We start from the raw sequence: 23,797 nt of genomic DNA on the forward strand, positions 1-23,797 counted from the left end.
TTCCATTTCTCGTTATGCTCAATTTGAGTTATTTTTAAGCATAGTATCAATGATATACGATTTGGATGAATTTCATTTTATTGACTAGCTCTTTATGGATGTCTGGCAGCTTTTTATAACATGCTGGATAATATCTTGAGCTTGACATCCATATCGGCATTTTTTTTGCGCCTGAGGATCTTTACCGTTATATTTCAGGTAGTTTTTAGTTGGAATTACCTGATATCACTTATATTTATATTAATATTTATATTACCAGATAAGGAGCATATAAGTATTTTAGTTGCTGCTTCAATCATACATTATTTTTAAAAACATTTTCATGTAAGTCTAGTTTTATTCGAAGAAATATAGTCAACGTGCGCCTATGGTGGTTCGTACACTCCTCCTGCATACAACTTCGTATTGGTCGTATCAAGATAATTTTATATGGGACCATGCTAAATAATTGATTTCATGTTATGTCAGAAACAGATGGATTAAATAGATATGTAGTGAATTCTTTAGATAAGATAAATAAAACTGTATTATTCATAGCGTGTCGTTGCAGTGAATTACAAAACAAAAAACGTTGGATTATTTTTAAGTAATAATTAAATAAAGTGAAAATGTCTGAAGTTCAGTTAAAACCAGTAAATGAAGCAGATTTTCAAGATTTGAAAAGTCGAATGAAATTAATAGCAGAAGCTGATCCTACACAATATCATAATGACTTCTCGTTGAGGCGTTATTTGCGAGCTTTTAAAACTGTTGACGATGCTTTCAAGGTGAGAATATAACAACCATATATTGAGGTTACCATAATTTATTTTTTTTTTCATTTATTTGTTAATATACCTACTCTTTATTGTTATCTGCACATTCTACTTTATTTTGTTAATATGTATTTATTAAACCGTCTGGTAATTCTAGTCATCCTAGATGATCATACAATAATCGAATATAAATGAAATGTATAGGAATATGAGATGACTAGATGAGGTGAAAGTACTAATTTTACCAAGTAAAATGATTTTTATATATAGATATTTGAATTAGAAGTTACTGTGTCCTACATACCAGGCAATATAAGCCAGTTGCCAAAATTTTTATAACTTTCATTCATATTAGAAACAAGAAAATAGTTTAAAATAATTTAATATAATTTAACAATTACTTAGTATGTTTTACTCAGAATACATTTCCTGGAATATTATTAATACATTATTTTAGTTCAGTAATTAGTGCTGAAGATAATATGTGTGAAAAATTCTTCTAACAGGAACATAGAGATCATTAGTAGCTTCAAATCAAAACTGGTTAAGGCACCAACTATTTAATACTTTAAAGCAATAATATAAAGATATATTTTTGAATGGAATATCCTCTCTCTCTCCAATGGTGCTATACAGCACAAATCGAGCACCTGCCTCCTCCAAACTGTACCTCCATCCTTGCTGTCCCACATCAGTCTTCTCCAATAATACATTGTGTTTATATTCTAAACAAATCCCATTTCTCATAGTCTTCACAATTTATTTTAAACTCTTACTAATTTTTTTGGGATATTTCTTTGAATTGAGACCAACTAGGAAGTTTTTTCTGGAAAAAAATGTTTTAGAAAGGAAAATAAAGGATCTGCTATATAAAGTTTATTTGAACTTGTTTTGTGAATTTAATACATCATATTTGTGGTGGTTATATTGTCTAAACAAATCCCATTGTGTACTCTATAACTAGAACAGTTCATTTGAACTATTTTTGTACATTTTTGTGATATATACTTGCATTAAAACATACTAGAAAGATTTCTGTATTAAGAGAATAAAGTTTTAAAACAGAAAATAAGGCATCTGCTATGATATATGCAATGCTCTAGCTGTAGTAGTAAATTTTGTAAATATTTGGGATATATTTTTGCATTAAGATCAATTAGGAAGATTTTTATAGTAAAAAAGGAACTTTTAGAAAGGACAATAATTGATATGCTTAGCAAATATTATTTAAACATGTTTTGTAAGTATAATACATCAGATTTTTTTTTGGCATTTATTCTAAACACATGCTATTGGCTATGCTCTAGCTGTAATAGTTCATTTTAAACCCTTTCTGTACATTTTTGAAATATATGGCATTATACTTGCATTAAGACCAACTAGAAAGAGTCTTTTAGTAAAAGAATAAGTTTTAGACAGGACAATAAAGAATCTGCTTAGTACATGCCATTTGAACATATTTTGTGGCTATCATGTCAAGTAACAGTAGGCTAACAGTTAACATGAAAAGTTCAAAAATAGCTTTTTAACAATCTCTGGAATCTAGCATATTCTGAGATATGTGTTTCTTTAAACATCTCTCAAAAATTTTTTTCTGTATATTTTATCAGCTCTCTGGTGTGATTCCTTAAAAGTTGTTCTTCTATCTCTAGTTTCTCAATGTCTATCTGTTCTGTTGTTTGTTTATGCTTATCTTTATTCCTCGATATCCTAAATTTATATTTTATCTGTACCAATAAGTAATCAGATCCACAATATGCTCCTGTTTGGCTTTTTATATCCTAAATGTTTGTAACAGTTCATTTTGTCTATTAAGAGGTGATCAATTTGCTTGACAAGTGTTTTATTCATTATGAAACATGTTATTTTGCTGGGAAAAAGATTAATAACTCTCTGTTCTCATTTGTGTTTTAATGGAGCCAGTGTTTGTCACTTGTTTCTTTTTTTGCAATTCCTATTTTATTGCTATATCATATTTTTCTGTTGAGCTATAGGCATTAATAATTGAGAGGCTAAAAAAATGTTGCTTTTAGTCTTATTATACATAATCTCTCATTTATTGTTTTGAAATTGAAGATATTCTATTGCATCTAGTTCTATTTTTTATTTTTCAAGCTCATTGAACAGTGATGGTGATCCTGGTTTATTCAGTGTTAAAACTTTGTATTTATTGAATGCATAATCCATATTTATTTGGCTGAATCATTGATGAAGCTTTTGTATATGTCTCTAGTCATATTTTTCTTTATGGGATAGTGAGACTACACAGATGCCAAAGGTGGAGTTGATAAAATGTAGCTACAGGATTCAAAACATCTCTAACTATGATTAATTATGTTATTAGTGAAACAATTAATAAAATGTTAGATATTTAGAAGTTAACGATAGTTGTATTGTATGCTTTTTTAAATGGATGCTATTTGGGCGAGGGGATTTGCAGTTTATTATTGCCCTTGCACATATGGGACATTATTTATCTGTTAATAAATCAAATGTTATATTTAATTTGTAGGCTATTCTGAAGACCAACAAATGGAGAAAAGAATATGGAGTAGAGACCCTAACAGCAGATTCCCTTGAAGTCAAAAGCAACTTGGATGCTAATAAGGCTCGTGTCTTGCGACATAGAGATATGTTTGGAAGACCTGTGATATATATACCAGCTAAGAACCATAATGCCTCTAATAGAGATATTGACGAGCTGACAAAGTTTATTGTTTATTGTTTGGTGAGTAGATTTCTATGTTTGTACCCTTGTTTCAAATCTTTTCAATAGATATTTTATATACATGGATATATTGATATCTATGTAGTAAATAAAGGAAACATTGTGTCAACATAGCAATGTTGTATGTTTTACCAACATAATAAATGTATTGTGTCAGTTGTCAACAAGTTTTCTTAACATTAGCCAGTATATCATTTTAGGATCAAAAATTGACACAATTGATCTCAACAATTTCAAATCTTCTTTTATTGATTTGATCCATTTTCTTCAGGAACTTCCTTTTTTTTTCTTTTTGTACCAGAGTCAGTGTTTATTAATTCTTTGGAAAGTCTTCGTTCTTCTACTCTTATAATGTATAATACAGCATTATTGCTACATATATAGTCATTCTTTTTTCAATTTCTAGGTTCTCTTCATGTCTGTTGGATAGTGTTACTTCTAAGTAATCGACTATTATAAATTGTCCAATAGTTTTGAAATTATTGTGCTTAATTGAATTATGTTTCTTAACCAATTATCTTAAATGATTTAGATTTTCTCTCATCACCATATACTTTCTTTCTTCTTAATTTATTTCTAATCGATACTCTCAGGTTTTTCTCTCTGATTTATTAAAAATCTCATTTTATTCAGCGGGTCTTCTTGTGATTAAGACAAGATGATGAACATATGGTTGTGCATTGATGATTGCGATGATGTATTGAGTCTGTAGTGTGGATGTTACTTTCGCGTAAAATTTTCTCCAATATTAAATTGAAAAGTACAGTTGATAAAGCGCCATTTTGTCATAGGCCTCTATTTTTTTCTTATCGATATAAAACTTCATAAATTGTATCTTTTAATCCTTTTTCCCTGTAGTTTTTACATTGTACAATGTTCCTTTTTTGTGTGTTTTGACATAGGCGAGCTTCTTTCTACTGAAATATTTATTTTTTAATCCACACTGCGATTTCCCATCAAACACAAAATAACATTTCCCAACAAAATAAGTATGAAGAAAATTAAAAATTCGATATTTTTTGCATTTATCTCAAGAACTATTGGTTTTAGAACAATTTTATGTATACAAAAGTTCTGCAATTAAATTTTACATATAATAATACTAGTTTTAAATCTTAAAAATTATTATTATTTGAAAAATGCTGAAAATCACAAAAAAAAACAGTTAAAAACGAAGTTTTTTTCGAGTTTATTTTCCATACTAAAATCAAACTTAAGACCTTTATATTCCGAGAAAGAAAACTTTTAATGCATTTAATCATCACACAAAATTTCACTAAAATGGATTCAATAGTTTTTGCAAAATAATTTTGCAATGTAAATAAAAAAAATGAATAATTTTCAAAATTATGCACCTCAAAAACTGAAACTTCTAGATATTTAAAAATTTTTACATATAGAAGAGCTTTCAAATCCATTTTGAAAAATTAGAATCTGTTGATTAGAAAAGCCAAGGGGATTAAAAAAAAAGATTTTACAGTAGGCGGTAGGGTTACAGTAAAAATTCCTTGTTCCACTAAATAGATTACCCTCTTTATCTGTATATCATGGTGTGGTATTATGCAACGGGTTCGCTCCCGTTTTATTTCTTGGTAGAAGTACCTAATTTGTTCAAATCTTTTTCAATATAGCTCAATTTCTTCGCCAAGAACATCCTGTTTTGCCTTTTACCTATCTTTTTACCTAATTGATCAATTTGATCGTTATTTTTCTCAAATATGATGGCCAGACTCTTAATTTTGCGCACTTGGTATGACATTACTCTAGTAGTACAAATAGATTAGCAGCGACTGAAAAAGAAAAATTAACATTAAAATTTGTTTATTCTTAGGAGGATGCTTGTAAAAAATGCTTTGAAGAAGTAGTAGATAATCTGTGTATAGTATTTGATCTTCAAGATTTTGGAGTCAGTTGTATGGACTATCAACTAGTAAAGAACTTGATATGGTTGCTAAGTCGACACTATCCTGAAAGATTAGGAGTGTGCTTGATCATAAATTCTTCATCTTTGTTCTCCAGTTGCTGGGCAGTGATCAAAGGATGGTAAGCATGTTCAATACTAAAAAAATGATAATTAGAAATATTTATATAAGTTTTAGTTAAGATTATCACGGAATGCTTCATTTTATTGACCTATCCCTTAGTTTCTACCGCTTTTCTATCCCTTAGCCAACGTTTTCAACCCCTATCTTTGCTATTGTTCTAAAACTTTGACTATTTTATAGGCTGGACGAAAACACTACCAGCAAAGTAACGTTTGTTGGTTCAGAAGAAGAACTGTGCAAGTATTTGATACCGGATATATTACCGACGGATATTTAACTGGAATTTCTTTGTTAGTGGAACAAACATATCCAATCCACCCATTCTTAGAATAGTAGCATTTATTTTTTTAAAGTTATCCTAACACATCTTTTGTAAGTTTTTATCGAATGATTTTAACGGGTTTATGTTGTAAGTTCTTGTGTATTTTAGGGTTTTTTTTAAACGAACAAAGTCACTTAATTGGTAGAAATTCAATAGTTGTTTTAAAATGGACTACCAAAGTTGTTTGATATCATTTGTGGGACATATGAGCATTCATTTTTGGCGTTGAATGTATTGAAACTTTTATCGGAAGAATTTTTCCAATTTGTTGTGTTGTTCGATGTTTACTAGATTTGAATCAATTTATTTACAGTTAAAATAAACTAATTTTCGCAGGATTGTCTAAAACGAAGGCATGGCTTTAAAATATACTGGTTAAGAAGCACATAACCACACATAACCTCAAAATTTTTGTAACTTCTTACAATTACTAAAAATAACAAACAAATAATCTCAAAATGTTTGTATGTTCTTACAATTGCTAAAAATAACAACTGTGATCCTTTTTTTGATAAATACTTTCTTCAAAATTATAGTTATACAAAATTTTAGTTCAAATGCCCAGATTTATTACATATGATGTCACAATTTTGGATAGTCCGTAGTTTTAAATATATAGAAAAAATATTCTCATAGTTCCTGTCAAGTTTCACTAAAAAAACTGTTTAAGATTATTTATGTTATGTAAAAATTAACAGTAAAGTGAAAAATAGGTAATTTGTTTTTTTTTTATTGTTAAAAATTGTAGAAAACTCTCTTTTAAACTTTTTGATAAATATAAATAACAACATATAATAACATTTCTACAATTGTTCAACAATAAAAAAGAATTTCACATTCTACGATAAAACTGATTGATTATTAACCCGTATATACGTTCTCGAACGTTAAGAATAGGCTCACTAATTAAATGCTATTGAATGACGCCAGAATTAACAAATAACAGTGCCATACCGATGATTAGTTAAAATAGTATTCACACAATTGCCTCATTAATAGGTTTAGTAAACCTTATTTATTGTAAATAGATAGTGGCATGGTTTCTGGATAGAATTACCTAAAGAATAACTAAAAAATGTATTATTAAATATCTTTAAACCGGTTATCATATGATCCGGTTTTAAATAATTTTACAAAATTATGCCCATCTTGGTTTTTAGTGGATGATGGTTCAACGTATTATTGAATTTGGCAGCAATAAACTACATCTGCTGCGGATAAAAATACATCAAAGTACAATTTAATATCAAAATAAAGCTCAAACTTGGCAAAATATTCATTACAGACGATATAAAAAATCATTTTAAATATTATACCCCCTTGTAAATTTCTTACGGACGCCTATGTATATATAACCTTACCTGTAAAATGATGGATCATTATATTTATGAGTTTTATTTGACAAAGAAAACGCTGATAAACCATAATAATTTAATTAAGTGGGACTTTAAATAAAATTCACTAAAAAATAACAAATTTATCGATAATATCTAATTGAATATCAAGATGGCGCGAGTGATTTCCACATGACACTGACATTCAAATTTTGATCTATAGTTGGCTGCAATTCGTCGTTGTCATTGCCACAATCTGTTTAAAATAAAGGGTTAGTTATTTTTTGCGCCATTAATTCTAGTTTGAATCATTTCATTCAATAGGCACATAGGAAATGTTTTGTTTCATTAAAAATGATTTGTTTGTGTTTATTTCAGAATTTTTCCGTCTGGAATAAGTTTTGAGAACAGCGATTCTAGTATCTCATCTAGCGAACTCAGTAAAACATTTGTAACAATTAAAAAGTCAAAATAGAGCTTAAATAAATAGTTGTTCAAATAATTTTTAATACGGAAATATTTATTCATGCATATATAATATATATTCATGAATATTAATTATTACAGTGTACAGAGTTAAATGGCAGTCGATTTTATACTTTGAGAAGGGTTAATGTTGCAATGTATTATAGGTTGCATAATTAATAGAAATAAATTTATTTAAAATTATATATTATTTACTTTCCGTTGCAGTATAATATTGGTTGCATAATTAGTAGGAACAGATTCATTCATAATATTTTATGTGTATTGAAAGTTGCTTGTAAAAGTCACTGTCAGTACTGTCAAAGTAACTCCAAAACTACTAGGGAACCTAATCTTATATATTTCCTTAAGAAACTAATAAATTTTATAATAATAGTTAACCGATAGAGCCGGCTATAGCGACTTTTAAATAATTAATGTATTGACAGATCTTTTTTTGTTATTTTCGTATTTAACTCTTTGGCATGTCATTCTGTTTGTGTTTACAAAAGATCACGCATGCGCACCATGATTATACAAATATTTTCGCAATAAAATGACTTGATCAATGTTATAAGAGTTTTATTTACTATAAATTGTATTAGCAGTTTGAAAAACGACTTAATTTTTCTACTAAATTCGCAATTTGAGATGTTAGGATCGCGAAATTAATATTTTGTCAAAAAACCAACAAAACCTTCGTATGAAACAAACATTCCTCTTGAGATTTTTTTATCTATTAGTATCACAGCTTAATATTAAGTTTTGTATAAAAAGCTATCAGTTGTAATTAGGTCGAAGAGCAGAATTTACTAAATATATTCGCACAACTTATTACCAACTGCAAACCAAGAGTAAGTAACGTCTTGACCACTTTCACTGACATCACAATTCATGCCCACAATATGACATTTTTTCCACGTTTTCCAACGCTTTTGATGTTTTTTCTACCGTTGAATAATTGCGGACATGTCTTTGATTTGTCGCTGACATGTCAATCGTCGGGAAAAACTGTCAAAATCACTTAAAAGCTTTGAATTGTACTAGACTGATGTCACGTGTCATGTTTTTTTATGGCGTACACAATTGTCATACTTCAAGTCTTTTAGTTTACTGTTGGGATTCAGTTGTACGGATATCCTGTAAGTATTTTTATCTCCAGTAGTTAGAACCCTTATTAAAACTTCAGAAAATACTTTTCACCATAATGTAAATGTTACTATGTACAAATTTTTAGATAGTTAATTCCAAAATAGTGCGCAGTCTTATGCCAATTTTATGTATCGTTGTAGGTAAGAGCTCAGTACAAATATTTTGGAAAAAACTATGTTTCACTATAATACTAGTGTTAGTAATCGTTGATTGTAAGAAACCAAGTTTCTGTAGAAGAACGGCTAAGTTAAGTCTACTCAAGTGTTATGTCATGTCGCTTTTATTAATTACTAGTGCTGGAGAAGATTAGGTGAAATAAGTTTTTTTTAAACATTATTGCTAATTCACTACGATATCTTCACTTCACAAAACACCATAAAAGATTATGTACTTGGTAACAAAGTTTAATAGTTAATTGGACCGTTTTGGGGCCACGAAATAAGCTTCGGACCTTTGGGATATAAATTCGATTAATTTTATTTGCCATCAACCTGTTTATCAAATTTAGTTGAAATTGGCTGTATAGTTTATGAGAAATGATTTTTTTCTCAGATGTAGACAGTTGGACGCCACTTTTAAATAATGATATTCAATGTAAATGTTGCTCAAATTTAAGTCAGGAACAAATTTTTGATTTTTTTTTGTTGGTAACAGAGACTGAGTACTAAAAACAGGCGCATGACCTTGGAAATTTAACGTCAGTAAGTAGAAAACCGGCATTACCATCATAAGTTTGCTGTCACACTGGGATTGGAATTGTGTATCGTTAAAATCAAACGTTCGCTCCGGTTTACTTCTTAAAATTTAATTATAGACTAACTCTAACTAATATATAGGCCACACACACAACATCCAAGTATTTCTGTATATATCTCTTGGCATGAGTCATTATGACGTAAAACGTTCGAGATAACGAGATTGCTATAGAGGTTTAGGCTTCAAATAAGTCTATAACAGATCGAGACCAGATCCTGGACGCTTTCTCTACTTATTCTATGTTGGAACTATGACGGACTATTTATTGTGATCTTTTAATATTTCCAATTTAGTATGTTTATAAGGAATACTGTTTCCTTGGATTGTTTAGCTTGATTTTGATTATCCTTCCATTATAACTTTGAATTATACCTACTAAGCTTGTAATACGATTGATTTATGTTATGTTCTTCTTTAACTCTTTTATAATTCTTATTTGATGTAAATTGTTTACTAATTTTTTTGTTAACGATGTTCTATTTACATGCCAGTGTCTTTTAAACAAGCTAGTTATGACAGATGATAACTTTGGAGTAAATAAAGTTGCCTGCTGCCGGGAGCATCGTTGCTGTATACTTTGTTTAGGGACGATTTACGTTGAGGGCACTTTTTTCTATTGTAATAAATATTGGAGAGTTGCCTTTTTTTATTAAACTGATGTTGACGTTTTGTCCTTCTAATTTGGTAATACGATTGGTTCATGCCTTGTTCTTACTTGACATCTTGTCATTTTCCCAGGTTAAACATGGCAGATGACAATTGTTCAAGACTATGAGTTGCCTATTTTTAGGAGCATCGTTGCTGTGCACTACTTTATATACCATTCATATTGTAGACACTTTGTTATGTTGTAATCAATAATGGCCACTTGTTGTTTTGAAAACTTCTAAGTTTGTAATACGATCTTTTCATGTTTTGTTCTTACTTGCTTCTTGTATTGATCAAACTCTACTTATCTATGTGTTAGGGTCTTTCTACAAGACATATGACAACCGTGGGAATATATATAATAAAATATATAGATATAAATTCATTTTTGTCAGTTGTTTTGTTAATAAAAGGTGTTGATTGTGTGTTTTGCTCTTTTGAGTTTTTTTAAGTTGGTAATACAATCGGTCCATTATACTTCTTTGTTGTTTTTCATGTTCATGTTCCAACCAGAAAGTTAAACATGACAAACGACAATTGTGAAATTTTTGAGTCTTTTTTTGACTTATTTGTCAACATACACTGGGTGGCCAAATTATTAGGGATAGAAGATGATTTCTTAATTTTCTAGTTTAACTAAATTTTTTAGCAAGTTGTTGGCTTTAAGGCTTGCATCTGCTTGAGTTCTGTTAGTAAAACCATTAATTTTTTGCCACTATTTCCTGCAATTACAAGTTCTACTCGTCTTGTCATGCTCTGAATACAAACTTCTGCATTGTGTTTTAATTTTGGGTTATGATGCCATTCTTTAATAAGAACTTCAATCATCTGCCGCTGATTGGTTAACGTGTACTCTCTATGGGGTTCATGTCAGGTCAGTTTCCCGGCCAGGGCAGAACTGCAATATTTTCTTTGGACATAAATGCAGTTACACTTCTAGCTTTGTGGTACGGTGTAGAATCGTGCATAAAAATGTAATTTTTTTTTATCAGGAGCTGGGGAAGTAGCCGAGTTTCAAGTATTTGCTTATACTGGTCCTGTCTCATACGATGTATAAGCGTCCCATACCCTTGGCCGAGATTACAGATCACATCATTACACTAACCGTATGTTTAACCCTCTCCACAATGCAGTCTGGATGGAACTGCTCCTCAGGACGTCGTCGGACGAACGCACTTTTGTCCACCAAAATCTGGAATGTTGATTCATCGGAGAATCATACCTGAAACAATGAAAATATTCGCTGTTGACGAACTCCATTCGTTAAAAAAGTTGTACTTACTCGACTCCAGTCTTTAACGGTCATACTTCGGTGCTGCTTGGCCCATTGGAGTCTCTTTCTCTTCATGGCTTCGGTGAGCCGTGGTTTTTTCATAGGCCGGCGACCTAACAGATTCTCTTCGGCTGGTCTTCGTCGGACTGTTCTCCTGGAAACATTATTTCCTTCGGTATTTATCATCGTAGTCCGATGTGCCACACTCCTTTTACAATTTTTGAGAAAATGTCCCTGATTTTACGGTCAGTACGAGGAGTAGTGATCCTTTTCCTGCCACATTTTCCAACACGGCCCGGTTCAAATGCCTCTTTTGAATCAATTTTTATTTTAATTCTATTTACTACAGATTTTGAAACACCTGCAGTAGTTGCTATCACTCTTTGGGAAAGTGCAGAGTGCAGTAACATCGTTTTTATTTCTCTAATTCTCCCTAGAGACAAGTCTGCAATTTTTCCCATACTCAAAAAAATAATTTTGATTTTGACAATGTTTTTAAATAAAATCATGTCATTAAATGCAGCAAAAATGACTAAATAACAAATATTACTTACCTGTTAAATATATCTGACACGAAAACCTAGCAGAAACACTTTAAAAACGTTTTAAACAACTTGCAAATATTTTTAAGCCTCATTGCAATAACAGCCGATGACCAACTGAGATACAACAGCAACTATTATTTCATACATAAGCAGTCTACCAGTGTTGCCGCTTATCAAAAATTTTAATATACATACCAGAAGAACTGCCAAATATAATACAGATATGAACACCAATTTTTTTGGTCAAAAAAAAAAACATTTAAAGTAGAAAATACAAAAATTATGTAGTGTCTCTAATAATTTGGCCACTCACTGTATATACCAGAAATTGTCGAATATCAAAACTATAACCTACATTTAACAAAGTTTTGGCGGAAAATGTAACTTAGCCGTTCATATAAAATCATCTAAGATGAAATGTATATAGAAGTCAGTTGTTTAATTTTTATTTTTGCATATTTTTTTTAAGTCTAATACTTGAATACACATTTTGGCGGGAATAATTTGTATATCTGTTACCTGCCAAAAATATAGAGGTTGATCAATGATGTGTTTTGGTTTTGTACTGTTTACTTCTTTTCCGTTCGTTTTAAAAACTGATATCTTGGACATTAATGTAGGTTTTAATTGCGATTTAATGTTTTAGCATCTTTCCCTATCTAGAAGATCTAGTTTCAGCCATTTAAATCTTGTTTATTGTAAGTTTTGAACTTTCCCAATGTCTCCATTGATATGGTGTGGCTTGTGAATATTTTGTCTCGGACAATGCGTTTCTTATTTACCCCTGTTTAGCTATTTAGTAAACCAATAATGAATCTTACGGTTCACAAGCTTTCTCACATCAAAATGGTATTGAAAAACTTGTTTTGCAGATGGTCCAATATTCATTTCAATCTGAAATTTTCTGAAAGTAAAATTTTTTTTTTCTTCTAAGATCCTTATAGAACCAATTTTTTAAACACATTAATAACAGTGAAGTAAATACAAATTATTAATAAAAGCTATTTGTCTCGTCGATCGTCAACATTTTCAATTCCATTTCAAATTAAGTTAGCATTGAAGTACACAATGTAGTTACTACACAATTTCAACAAATTGACAATAAATTGTCAGTATTGGGCCGCTTAAACGTGAAAACTTTTTGTACCCGAATGACATTAACATGCTTGCACACTGTTCTCATTATTGAGATGACAACTGACATATTTGTCTATCCTTGACATGTCTATACTTGACATCTCATCCTTTGTGTATGTTTTTTTTTCAATATCAGTTAAAATAAATAACGTACATGCCGTTATTTACATTTTATATACACAATTTATTCAAAACGCGAAAACTAGTGACTTATGTGATGTTCATGCATTTTAAATATATGTTATTACTTGTCAACTGTCATTTGTTATTCTTTTCTTATCAACTGACGACCGCTAAAGAACTAGAACGACACTCCAGTATATTAAAACAATTAATTTGTAGCGAAGTATGCAAGATATCATCAGTTATTTCAGACTTCACTTAATCTGGAAGAATAATTTTCTTTTATTGATAGTATAAACAGGATCTACACCGATTTTAAAAAGTCAATTTTGTGAAATCCGCGCTGTGCTGTATTTAGAAGAAGATACAATATAGTGTGTATACCTATAACATTTTCTAAAAGAAAATGTTTACTGTTGTTACTAGGGCATTAGTTTTCTACACATAGTTTTAGAGATAAGCCAATTTTTGTTCAATGTATTTCTAATATAATCAAAATTGAAATTATATATTTGTATTATTTTTTTGCTGTTATTCACATCCCGACTGTATATTGGTCATTAAATGCATTGTAAATTATTATTGTGTATTATTTAAATGAATGTGTTTTTTTATTCCAACAAAGAGGACTTTGTGAGAAAATATACAATGAAAAATCATACAAGTAGTAGGAAAAAGTCGACATCAACGAGCAGACATATAAAGACTTAAATATCTATCTATATAAAAGGCTATGATTACAGGTTACACCGTTTGTCCAGTAAGGTAACGACGCCTAGGAACGAAATCTGAACTATCACCATTTGACATTTCAATCATATTTTGTTCTTGGAAGGATACGCTTAAATAATAATACTGTAATAATTACATGTTAATATAATTAACCCCAGAACCACAAGGTGAAATTGGGGGAACGATTTTCACAAGGTGGGGTCACCGGCGACCTGAAAATATTTTTCAAAATAAGACATTTAAAAGTTTTTTAAAATTATTTGTCAAAAAATTTACTATAAATGATTTGATTTCTAATCGAAAAATGTATTGTTAGATAACAATAAGAAAAACTAGTATACAGAGTAAGTCAAAATATAAAAGCACTTATATTTGACAAATACTTTTTAAGATGTCAAAAATAAATTAAAAAACAAGTTAGGAATTGAGTAGTTTATTCTTTAATCATTTACAATCTCCACCAATACTAAATTGGTGTTCTGCACACATATTTTTTTCACAATAAAAACAAATATGGCGGCCTTTTCGTTCGTTACTTCTTGGACAATAATAACATCGACGATTTCGTTTCTGAGGATTTACAGGTCTTATTGGGTGAGCAGGTTTATGTAGTTTAATAAAAGAGTATAATTTAGGAGGCTGTAGGTTCATGATGTTGAGGTATTTCTATTCCATTGAATTTAATATTGATTTTGAATTTTTTAACTCTTTTTAACTGAATTAACAGTTTAATTTGTTTTTGATACTTTTTCGTTGGATCTTTGTTTATTGTTTCAATATTTTGATTATTTAAAAATTCTATTGCTTTGTTATTATATCCTATTTGATCTAGTAATAACAATATTCTATTTGATCTATAGCAAAGTTGTAATATATACAGTTGCCCTCTAGAGCCCATACAGAGACAACGGCTTAGGCTTATCAACCCCTTTGTGAGTTTGGGGACCAGAAAGTCCCCTTTAAGTCTTACAGTGCTGTTACAAAAATGCAGAGATGAGACTAAAAATATTTGTATATATTTCACAGATTATGAAAAGGCATTTGACCGAGTCAAACACACCAAACTCATTGATCTACTCACTATATAACGGTCCAACAAGATATCAATTTTATTAAAAATCTGTGTTGAAAACAGACTAAGTCAAAATAGGTAAAAACCTATCCAGTAGTGTCCCCGTAACAAGAAGAATGTGTCGGGGTGTCTTGTGTCGTCTTATATAAACGCCAGAAATATATGGAATGATGTAAATACAACGAATGAAGACTGAATACCAAAACGACTAATAAACTGAACATGAACAGAAAGAACGAAAAGATATTATTTTTCAAACCAAAGAGGTTCTCGTCGGTTATTCATCGAAAGGATATTACTATTGGAAAATGAGGCAAATTATTATTATTAACTAATATTAGAAATGAAAATAGTTTTGTCAATGATAATGAAGGTATGTAAATTTAAGAAGAAGAATTTTTCAGTATTTCTACCATCTAAAAATTCCAGAAACACTCATCTTGAAATATGTTATTTAGCAGCTATTAGCAAATACCAAAAGGCCAATGCCATATTTTTAATTGGTTCAATTTTGAAGATTTTGAATAATTATGTACCTAACCCATAATTGGAGCATACCTACCTGGTATGAAAACACTTCTACAAAAACAAATTAAGTTACTATTTTTGCATGGTATCTGTTTTAATCCTAACAAAACAACAAAGTTGCTTTAAACAATGTAAAATAGGCCAGGTATCAAAAAATTAACGCAAAATCTGACTTTATAAAATTTATGATCGAAAAATGCGATGGGTTTCAATTTCGGTTCATTGAATGAGATACGATTCACTTTTTTTTGCCTTGGTCATCTAGTCATCTACGATATAAGGTTAACTAGAAGTGTCTAGTGCATGTGTCTGTATTAAGTAAGTACAGTTCACTTAATGAGATCCGAGAAGAGAAAGAAATGGGAACAAGATATAAGATATAATATAATATATGAATATTATTCCATCTTAGGCATAATATTATTATAGAATACAGTAATCTTCACATTACATTTTTAAATTTAATAAAAAATTGAAAAAGTTAAATAGAATCGAATTGAATCGAATCGAAACAAATCGTCGGTATACTGCGAAAACCAGGTAAATGTCGGAATACCGAAATCGAGAAAAAACGTTTTTAAAGTTTAGTTTTTTTATTTTGAATTAAGCAGACAACTTGTTTTTGATATTCGGTATTCTAGTGAAAGATGTTTATTATCAGAAATGATATTCTATTATTAGTTTAAAAAAGTTGAGACACCTAGCTGATTAAACCTAAATTTAAGATGAAAATGTTATCACTTATCTGGTTTTATCTGTAAATCTAAATAAATCTGTTACTCTTCAAATAACAAATTTAAAACAAATATAATAAACTAAATATAATATTTTGTAGATTTGTGATCGATATATGAAGCTTTTACTAAGGTAATAGCAATGTTTTTAAGATATTAGTCGATAATTATAACATTTAACTGGTTTTCCATGAACATTTTATTAACGGCTGTTTGTAGTTATAGATATTATTTATATGAAAGATAGGCAGTTTTATAGACAAAACAAATTTATTTCGAACGTGTTTCAGATACATGACAATATTATTACTATGTGGATTACTAAAAGCAGGCTTTGGCATGATGTCTGTTACATTATTCCCCGTTTTTAAATTACGATACCACCCGTGATATTTCTTCGGTATCAGCCCTTATCACATAGCTGTAACAAATTTCTCTTTTTTGCTACGCTAATTGGCAAATTTTTATCAAGTTGCTTAAGTTCTTCAAGCATGCTTATGTTAGTTGATAACTCGGCTTGCTTTTGCCTTGTTGACTGCCATGGAGTGGGGCTAAAGGGGTAGAATGCGAAAACATGGAGTTGCTTCCAGTTTACTCCACTTAGCCTCTTCTACTTAAATCCAACTCTCACTTTCACGCTGGTGCCCTCTGTTAAACCGAGCAACCCAACTGGAGATCCGATATCCAACCCGGGTGGAAAGTTTAGTCGGAAACTGACGAGAGCGGGTGAACTGGTCTTCCAGGTTGGGGGTTGGGCATAGGGTTGACACCCCGACACCGTAAAAAAGTCCGGTGTTTCCGGACTGAAATCTAGACGACGACTACGCGCGAAAAAGGACAATGATTTATTGGAATGTAAGATCTCTATACAGGTCAGGAGCCTTGCAGTTTCGCATTAACAGTATAGAAGTATATAAGAGCGATATAATTGCACTTCATTAAATGACATGGCTGGGAAATAAAATATTAGAGAAAAAGAATTATACGATATAAGCTGCCATCCAACGGAACATAAATTAGGAACGGGATTCATAGTCAATAAAAGAGTAAAGCACCTTATACTAGACTTCCAACCTCTCAACGAAAGATTATGCACACTAAGAATCAGAGGTAAATTCTTTAAATATTCAATAAATGCCCATGCACCAACTGAGGAGAAGCCGGATGAAGAAAAAAAAACAATTTTAGAACAATTGGAAAATATCATACAACATTGTACTAGAAAGAAAAGAAAACCAAATTTATGACAATTAGTAAAAAACCAATACTAAACGCTCAACTTACAATCAACCAACAGAATATCGAAAGAGTCGAGCAATATACATATCTACGCACCAATTTAAATAGCCAATGGGACCACTCAACAGAAATTAAACAGCGAATAATAAAAGCAAAAGCAGCATTCGTTAGAATGAGAACTATTTTCAACAGTCGAGACATATCATTAAAAACAAAATGCCGTCTATTGAACTGCTACATATTCACAGTTCTACTCTACGGAATGGAAGCATGGACACTGACTGTTGCATCTCTGAATCGGCTCGAAGCTTTCGAAATGTGGTGTTATAGGCGCATCTTACGTATATCCTGGGTTGACAGAGTTAATAATGTGGAGGTCCTGCGTAGAATGGGGAAAGAATGTGAAATTCTCATGACCGTCAAAACTAAAAAGTTGGAATATCTAGGTCATGTAATGAGAAATCAAGAACGTTACGGCCTTCTCCAGCTGATTCTCCAAGGGAAAGTAAATGGTAAGAGAGGACCGGGAAGAAGACGCATTTCCTGGCTTTAAAATTTGCGAAAGTGGTATAACACGACTACCACTGAACTGTTCCGCGCTGCAATAAGCAAAGTGAAGATAGCCGTGATGATCGCCAACGTCCGGAACGGATAGGCACTTTAAGAAGAAGATTGTACTAGAAATGACGTAAAGGTCTTAATAGGAGATTTTAATACAAAGATAGGTAAGGAGAAGGAATACATCCAACCATTGGAATTCACAGTTTACATGAAGAGTCAAACAACAACGGAACTCGACTAATACACTTAGCCTCCTCAATGAGCAATGTTGATTGCCTGCACATGCTTCAGGCACAAATATATACATAAGGGAACATGGAGAAGTCCAGATGGGAATACAGTATACCAAATCGACCATTGGTGGTTGACGCAAGACACTTCAGCGACGTGATAGACGTACGTGCAAGACGCGGGACGAACATAGACACGGACCATTACCTGGAACCATAGAGGAAAGGTTTAAAGTAGAAGCGTTGAAGAACCCTGAGATAGCTAAGAGATTCGAGGAAAGCCTCGAAAGCAAGCTGGAAGGCTGCAAGATGCTATAGTTGAAGATATTAACAACTATTGGAGGCAGTGTAGAGCCATATTGGAAGAAGTGGCAACTGAAGTTATCGGAAAGCAAAAACGTAAATAATTAAGGACAGACTGGTACGATAAGGAATGCGTACAAGCAACGCAAAGAAAAAATTAGACATATAGAAGACTCCAAGGACGAAGAACGAGACAAACAGAGGAAGAGGATAGGCAGTTGAGACGAGAAGAAAAACAGATATTTAAAAAAAAAGAAGAAAGAGCATATAGAGAGCCAACTAAAAGAACTAGAGAACTATAAGGCACAAGCAGAAACGCGAAAGTTTTACAAGAGGATTAACCAAAAGAGGAAAGAATTCAAACCTAGATTATCGATCGTTAGAAATAGAACAGGAGATCATTGGTAATCAGGACCAGATACTAGAAAGATGGGCAGAAAACTTCAAGGAAAGGCTAAATATAAGAGGTGAGACAGGGCTCACCTCAATGGAGACTTATCCTTGAGCAGGTCAAGACCGACCATTGGTTGTGGAGCCAATGATGATGACTGCCATGGAGTATCAATAAGGAAAGACAAAATTGAAACTTGTTGACATGTTATTATTTAAATAGATTCTGTTTGTTTCTTCTTTTACGAATCGAAATATTTTTATCTTTAATCACATTATTTTCTCGCCGTTTTGGTCTTGTCCGGTTTTTAATTAAAGTGTGTGACAAATTTTTTAAATCTAGTATTTAAATTTTTTACATTGGTATGGTTCTATACATACTTTTGTATCATGAACCTTGATATTTTTAATGATTATGATATTTTTAACTATCCTTTCATTTTGAAAAACAGACAAGTAATCTGGCACGCCATAGATAGACCTGTGGTATTTAGCAGTTTCGATGATACTATGCATAGAGTCAACTTCCATGTAGGAATGTCTCCACTCTAAAAATTTGTATTCAATAATATTTAAATGATCTAATATTTGAACAGCCTCGTTCTGGGCCTTCCTTTTTTTCGCCTTCCTGTGGGCTTCCATTGTAACATTTTCTTTGTTGTTTTTGCATTGTTTTGTCTCTGCACATGTCCCAGCCATGACAGTCTTTGACTTTTCACAAATCTTACAATGTCATAACCTTCATTTAACTCATTAACCTCGTCGTTTCTCCTGATTCTCCATGTGCCATCTTCCTCTTGTACCGGGCCATATACTTTCCTCAATATTTTTCTCTCGAATGTCCTGAGTTGGGCTTCATCTTTTTTCGTCATTACCCAAGTTTCACATCCATAGGTTACTACGGGTCTAATCAGTGTTCTATAGATAGTCATTTTGGTTCTTTTGTCTAATAATTTCGATGTCATCAATCTTTTATTAGCATAGTATGTACGATTCCCGCTGGAAATACGTGCATTAATTTCGCTACTTACGGAGTTCTTCTGATTGATTTCTGTGCCGAGATATGTAAAGGCATCCACTCGTTCGATAGTATAGTTGTCTATTGTGATATTATTTTCATTGTCAATTATTCTTTTGACTGTCATATACTTCGTTTTTGCTTCGTTTATTTTGAGACCTCTTTTTCTTGCTTCAGGATCAATTTGTTTGAACACTTTTATTAGTCGTGGCTTATTCTTACTAATGATGGCTACATCGTCTGCATATGCAGTAATTTGTACTGATTTGGTGTTTATATGGCCGGTTATATTGGTTTTTCTGATGACTGCCTCAAGAACTAGGTTGAATAGCATGGTTGATAGGGCATCTCCCTGTCTTACTCCCATGTTGATGTTAAACAGGGGAGTCAGTTCTCCATCTACTCTTACTGCGGCTTTTGAACCCTGCAACGTCATTTTTATGAGGCTGATGTATTTCTTAGGTATACCTGGATTACAAAGGTCTTCCAGCATTCTGTCTCTTTTCACACTATCAAAAGCTTGTTTAAAGTCTATATACATATTATATAGGTCTATGTCGTATTCATAAGCTTTTTCTTGTATCGTTCTTAGTATGAATATGTTATCTGTAGTGGCTCTATTTGGTCTGAATCCATTTTGATAATCCCCAATTATATTTTCGGAGTATTCTAATAATCTATTGTAGATTATACCAGAAAGAATTTTGTATATTACATTTAGCAATGTAATTGGCCTATAATTCTGGCATTCCCTCTTATCTCCTTTATAAAATACTATAAATAGGTATCAGAAAATAAACTTATTTCACTTACATATTCTGGAACACATTTTTATAAGTAGTGGAGAAAATTATTCCTATTTCAGAACTTCTTCGTCTACCGTTAACTTTTGATCAGGCAAAACAGTAAGCTGCATTTAGTAATGCGGCATCATATATACGAAAATCGTAGACCCATAACATAGTTGTCCAGTCAATCCACTTGGAATCTGTAGTACTTTCCGTAGATCGAAATAATTGAAACAAAATTCCGTTATTCATTAGATTTTTTCTTATCATTTTTGTTTTTCGAGATTGGATATTTCTTTTCTGATGTTCTGTAACTGTTTTCTAAATCCGATTTGTCAGTTGGGTTAGCCCTATTTTATTTACTACAATCTAAACATTGATTTTTTTGGGACCAAAAAGCGTCAGAAAATATTCTTCAGTATGAAACTTCCCTAGCACCTTCCAATTTTTTCTGCTCAGAGTCATTTATATAAAGTTAATACAGTTTTTTTATACTCCAATTTTTGTCCAAATATCTACGCTTCGAACTTTGGCGAATATAATGTGGGCCCATAGTTGGAAAAGACTCAATATTCACGATTTTTCGGTTTTCATTGCTTGTTTTATTTAGCGGTATATTTTTTCGAAAGTAACAATTATTTTTCAGGATCACAGTTCGGTTTCAGGAAGAAAAAGAGCACAACTTTTGGCATTCTTGACCTAGTGTCCCACATCTTGGAATCTTTTCATAGAATGCAATTTAACACTGTTGTGTTTTGTGACTTGAGTAAGGCGTTTGATTGTATGGACGATGGGATACTCCTGAAAAAACAACAGTGCAACTTTTATCCACAGAGTGCCAAGTTGATCCAATCATATCTCGATATCATGGTACAATCTGTGAGGGTCTGAGGCGTTGTCAGAGGAGAGTGTTGTTAATATTTGTGTTCCTCAGGGCTCCTTCCTTGGACCCATACTATTTCTAATATATATATTAATGACCTTATAAAGCATTGAATCAAACGCTACATACACACTCTTTGCTGATGAGACCACGGTCTCTTTCTAAACTGACACATTTGAAGGCTCCCTTAGAGGTTCTAGGTCTGCACTGTCGGATACTTAAGAGTAGTTCCGTGTTAACAGGCTTCTGCTTAATTAAGCAAAGACCAACAGGGCTGTTTTTGCTCTAGGGACACCGAGGCTGAAAACATTACATTAATAACTGAATTTGAATTTGAATTTGAAGCAAATAAAAACGGTGATGAGATAACAGTGAGAATTTCACTTGAACACAAATGCTTCTACAGCCTACAGAATATTATAAAGTCAAAATGATTATCTACTATTAAGTCAAAAATAAAACTATAAACAACAGTTATAAGACCCGTAGTAACGTATGCATCAAAAACATGGACTTTGACTAGTGAACAAGAGGAACAACTTCTTAGATAGAAAGAAACATTTTAAGTAAAATATATGGATCTATACAGGAGAATGGGAAATGGCGTATAAGAATAAACCACGAAATAAATAGAATATTCAATAAACCGACTACCACAAAAGAAATACAAAGTAAACGACTTAAGAGACCGAGAGGTAGGTCCAGAAAGAGATTCTTCTGTTTCAAGTGCCATCTCCGCGGCGGAGGTTGGCAATCATCATAGCTATTCGGACTTTTGAGACGGCTGCTCTGAAAAGTTCATTTGATGTACATCCGTAGCACTCTCTTAGGTTGCACAGCCATGATATTCTACGCCTCCCTATGTTTCTCTTTCTTTGGATCTTTCCCTGCATAATCAGTTGGAGCAAGGTTTATTTCTCTCCACGTGTAATATGTCCGAGATATTTCAATTTTCTTGTTTTAATTGTATTTAAAATTTCTATTCCAGTTTTTTCATTGATGTCGCATTCAAGGTCCAAAATTCCATTCCATAAAACAAAGTCAAAAAAATATAGCACCTCGCCAACCTAACTCTTAGTTCCAATTTTAAATCCCTTGTACATAGCACTCTTCTCATTTTGTTGAAATTTGCTCTAGCCTTTTCTATTCTGATTTTGATCTCCTGAATGTAATCATTTGTGTGGAGTTAATCATTCTTCCCAGATATGCATATTTGTCCACTTGTTCGACGTTGGTTCCGTTTATTAGAAGATTCTCGTTTCAATATTCCAATATTTTCAATACTCCGCTATTCTGGTCACCAGTCTCTGAAGATCTTCAATATTTTCGACTAAGATCACAGTGTCGTCCGCATATCTAATGTTGTTAATGGGAACTCCATTTACCTTTATTCCAGCTGTTTCACCTTCAAGAGCGTTTTTCAGGATCTCTTTGGAGTAGGCATTAAAAAGAATTGGCGACAATACGCATCTTTGTCTCACTCCACGTCTAATTTCAATTTCTTGTGACAGCTGTTCGTTAACACGTACTTTTGCTCGCTGTTTATAGTATAAATTTGATATGATCCTGATGTCGTTGAAAGCTCCAGAAAGAGATGGATTGATGCTATTAATCAGGATTTAAAAGAACTAGGAATACGAGAATAGGAAAAACAAGCAAAGGAAAGAAAAACATGGTGAACAAAGAAGCAAAATGTACATGACATTAAAATGATCTCCCCAAAGAAGATAAACTAGGCAGTAACGTTTTTAAATATTAATGCTTGTGGCTGGCCTTCATACCATGTAAAACTTTAGGGCCTAGAAACCCTAACGGGCGACCATGGCCCTTCATGGGCTGTAAGTGGTCACAGATGATGATGATGATGATGTTCCCTTATGGACGTTTTTTTTTTGCTGCAAGCATGGGGAAGGTACTAGGTTTTTTAACCTAATGCCAGTATCATTAAATTTTTCATGGTGATTGTGATTTAGTATGTTTGGTAGACATTGTTGCTCTTTTCCTATTTTGCGTTGAGGCTTTCCGCCATAAATAAT

The 23,797-nt window shown here is 31.9% G+C and overlaps 1 protein-coding gene across 1 annotated transcript; it reads left to right on the plus strand.

Moving 5' to 3' along the window:
- The first annotated feature begins 430 nt into the window (after positions 1-430).
- On the plus strand, positions 431-13,862 carry LOC140435265 (uncharacterized). Its single transcript, XM_072524082.1, has 4 exons — positions 431-767; positions 3,268-3,483; positions 5,315-5,526; positions 5,709-13,862. The coding sequence occupies exons 1-4, from the start codon at positions 609-611 to the stop codon at positions 5,803-5,805; spliced, it is 684 nt and encodes a 227-aa protein (XP_072380183.1). The 5' UTR covers positions 431-608; the 3' UTR covers positions 5,806-13,862.
- Positions 13,863-23,797: the final 9,935 nt, after the last annotated feature.

The sequence above is a fragment of the Diabrotica undecimpunctata genome, chromosome 2 (assembly GCF_040954645.1).
Source record: "Diabrotica undecimpunctata isolate CICGRU chromosome 2, icDiaUnde3, whole genome shotgun sequence".
Classification (NCBI taxonomy): domain Eukaryota; kingdom Metazoa; phylum Arthropoda; class Insecta; order Coleoptera; family Chrysomelidae; genus Diabrotica; species Diabrotica undecimpunctata.

Excerpts from the sequence above, each read along its gene's own strand:
- LOC140435265 (XM_072524082.1), top strand. The coding sequence starts at position 609 with ATGTCTGAAGTTCAGTTAAAACCAGTAAATGAAGCAGATTTTCAAGAT. Across the intron at positions 3,484-5,314 it reads AGTTTATTGTTTATTGTTTG|GAGGATGCTTGTAAAAAATG; the intron begins GTGAGTAGATTT and ends GTTTATTCTTAG. Across the intron at positions 5,527-5,708 it reads TGGGCAGTGATCAAAGGATG|GCTGGACGAAAACACTACCA; the intron begins GTAAGCATGTTC and ends ACTATTTTATAG.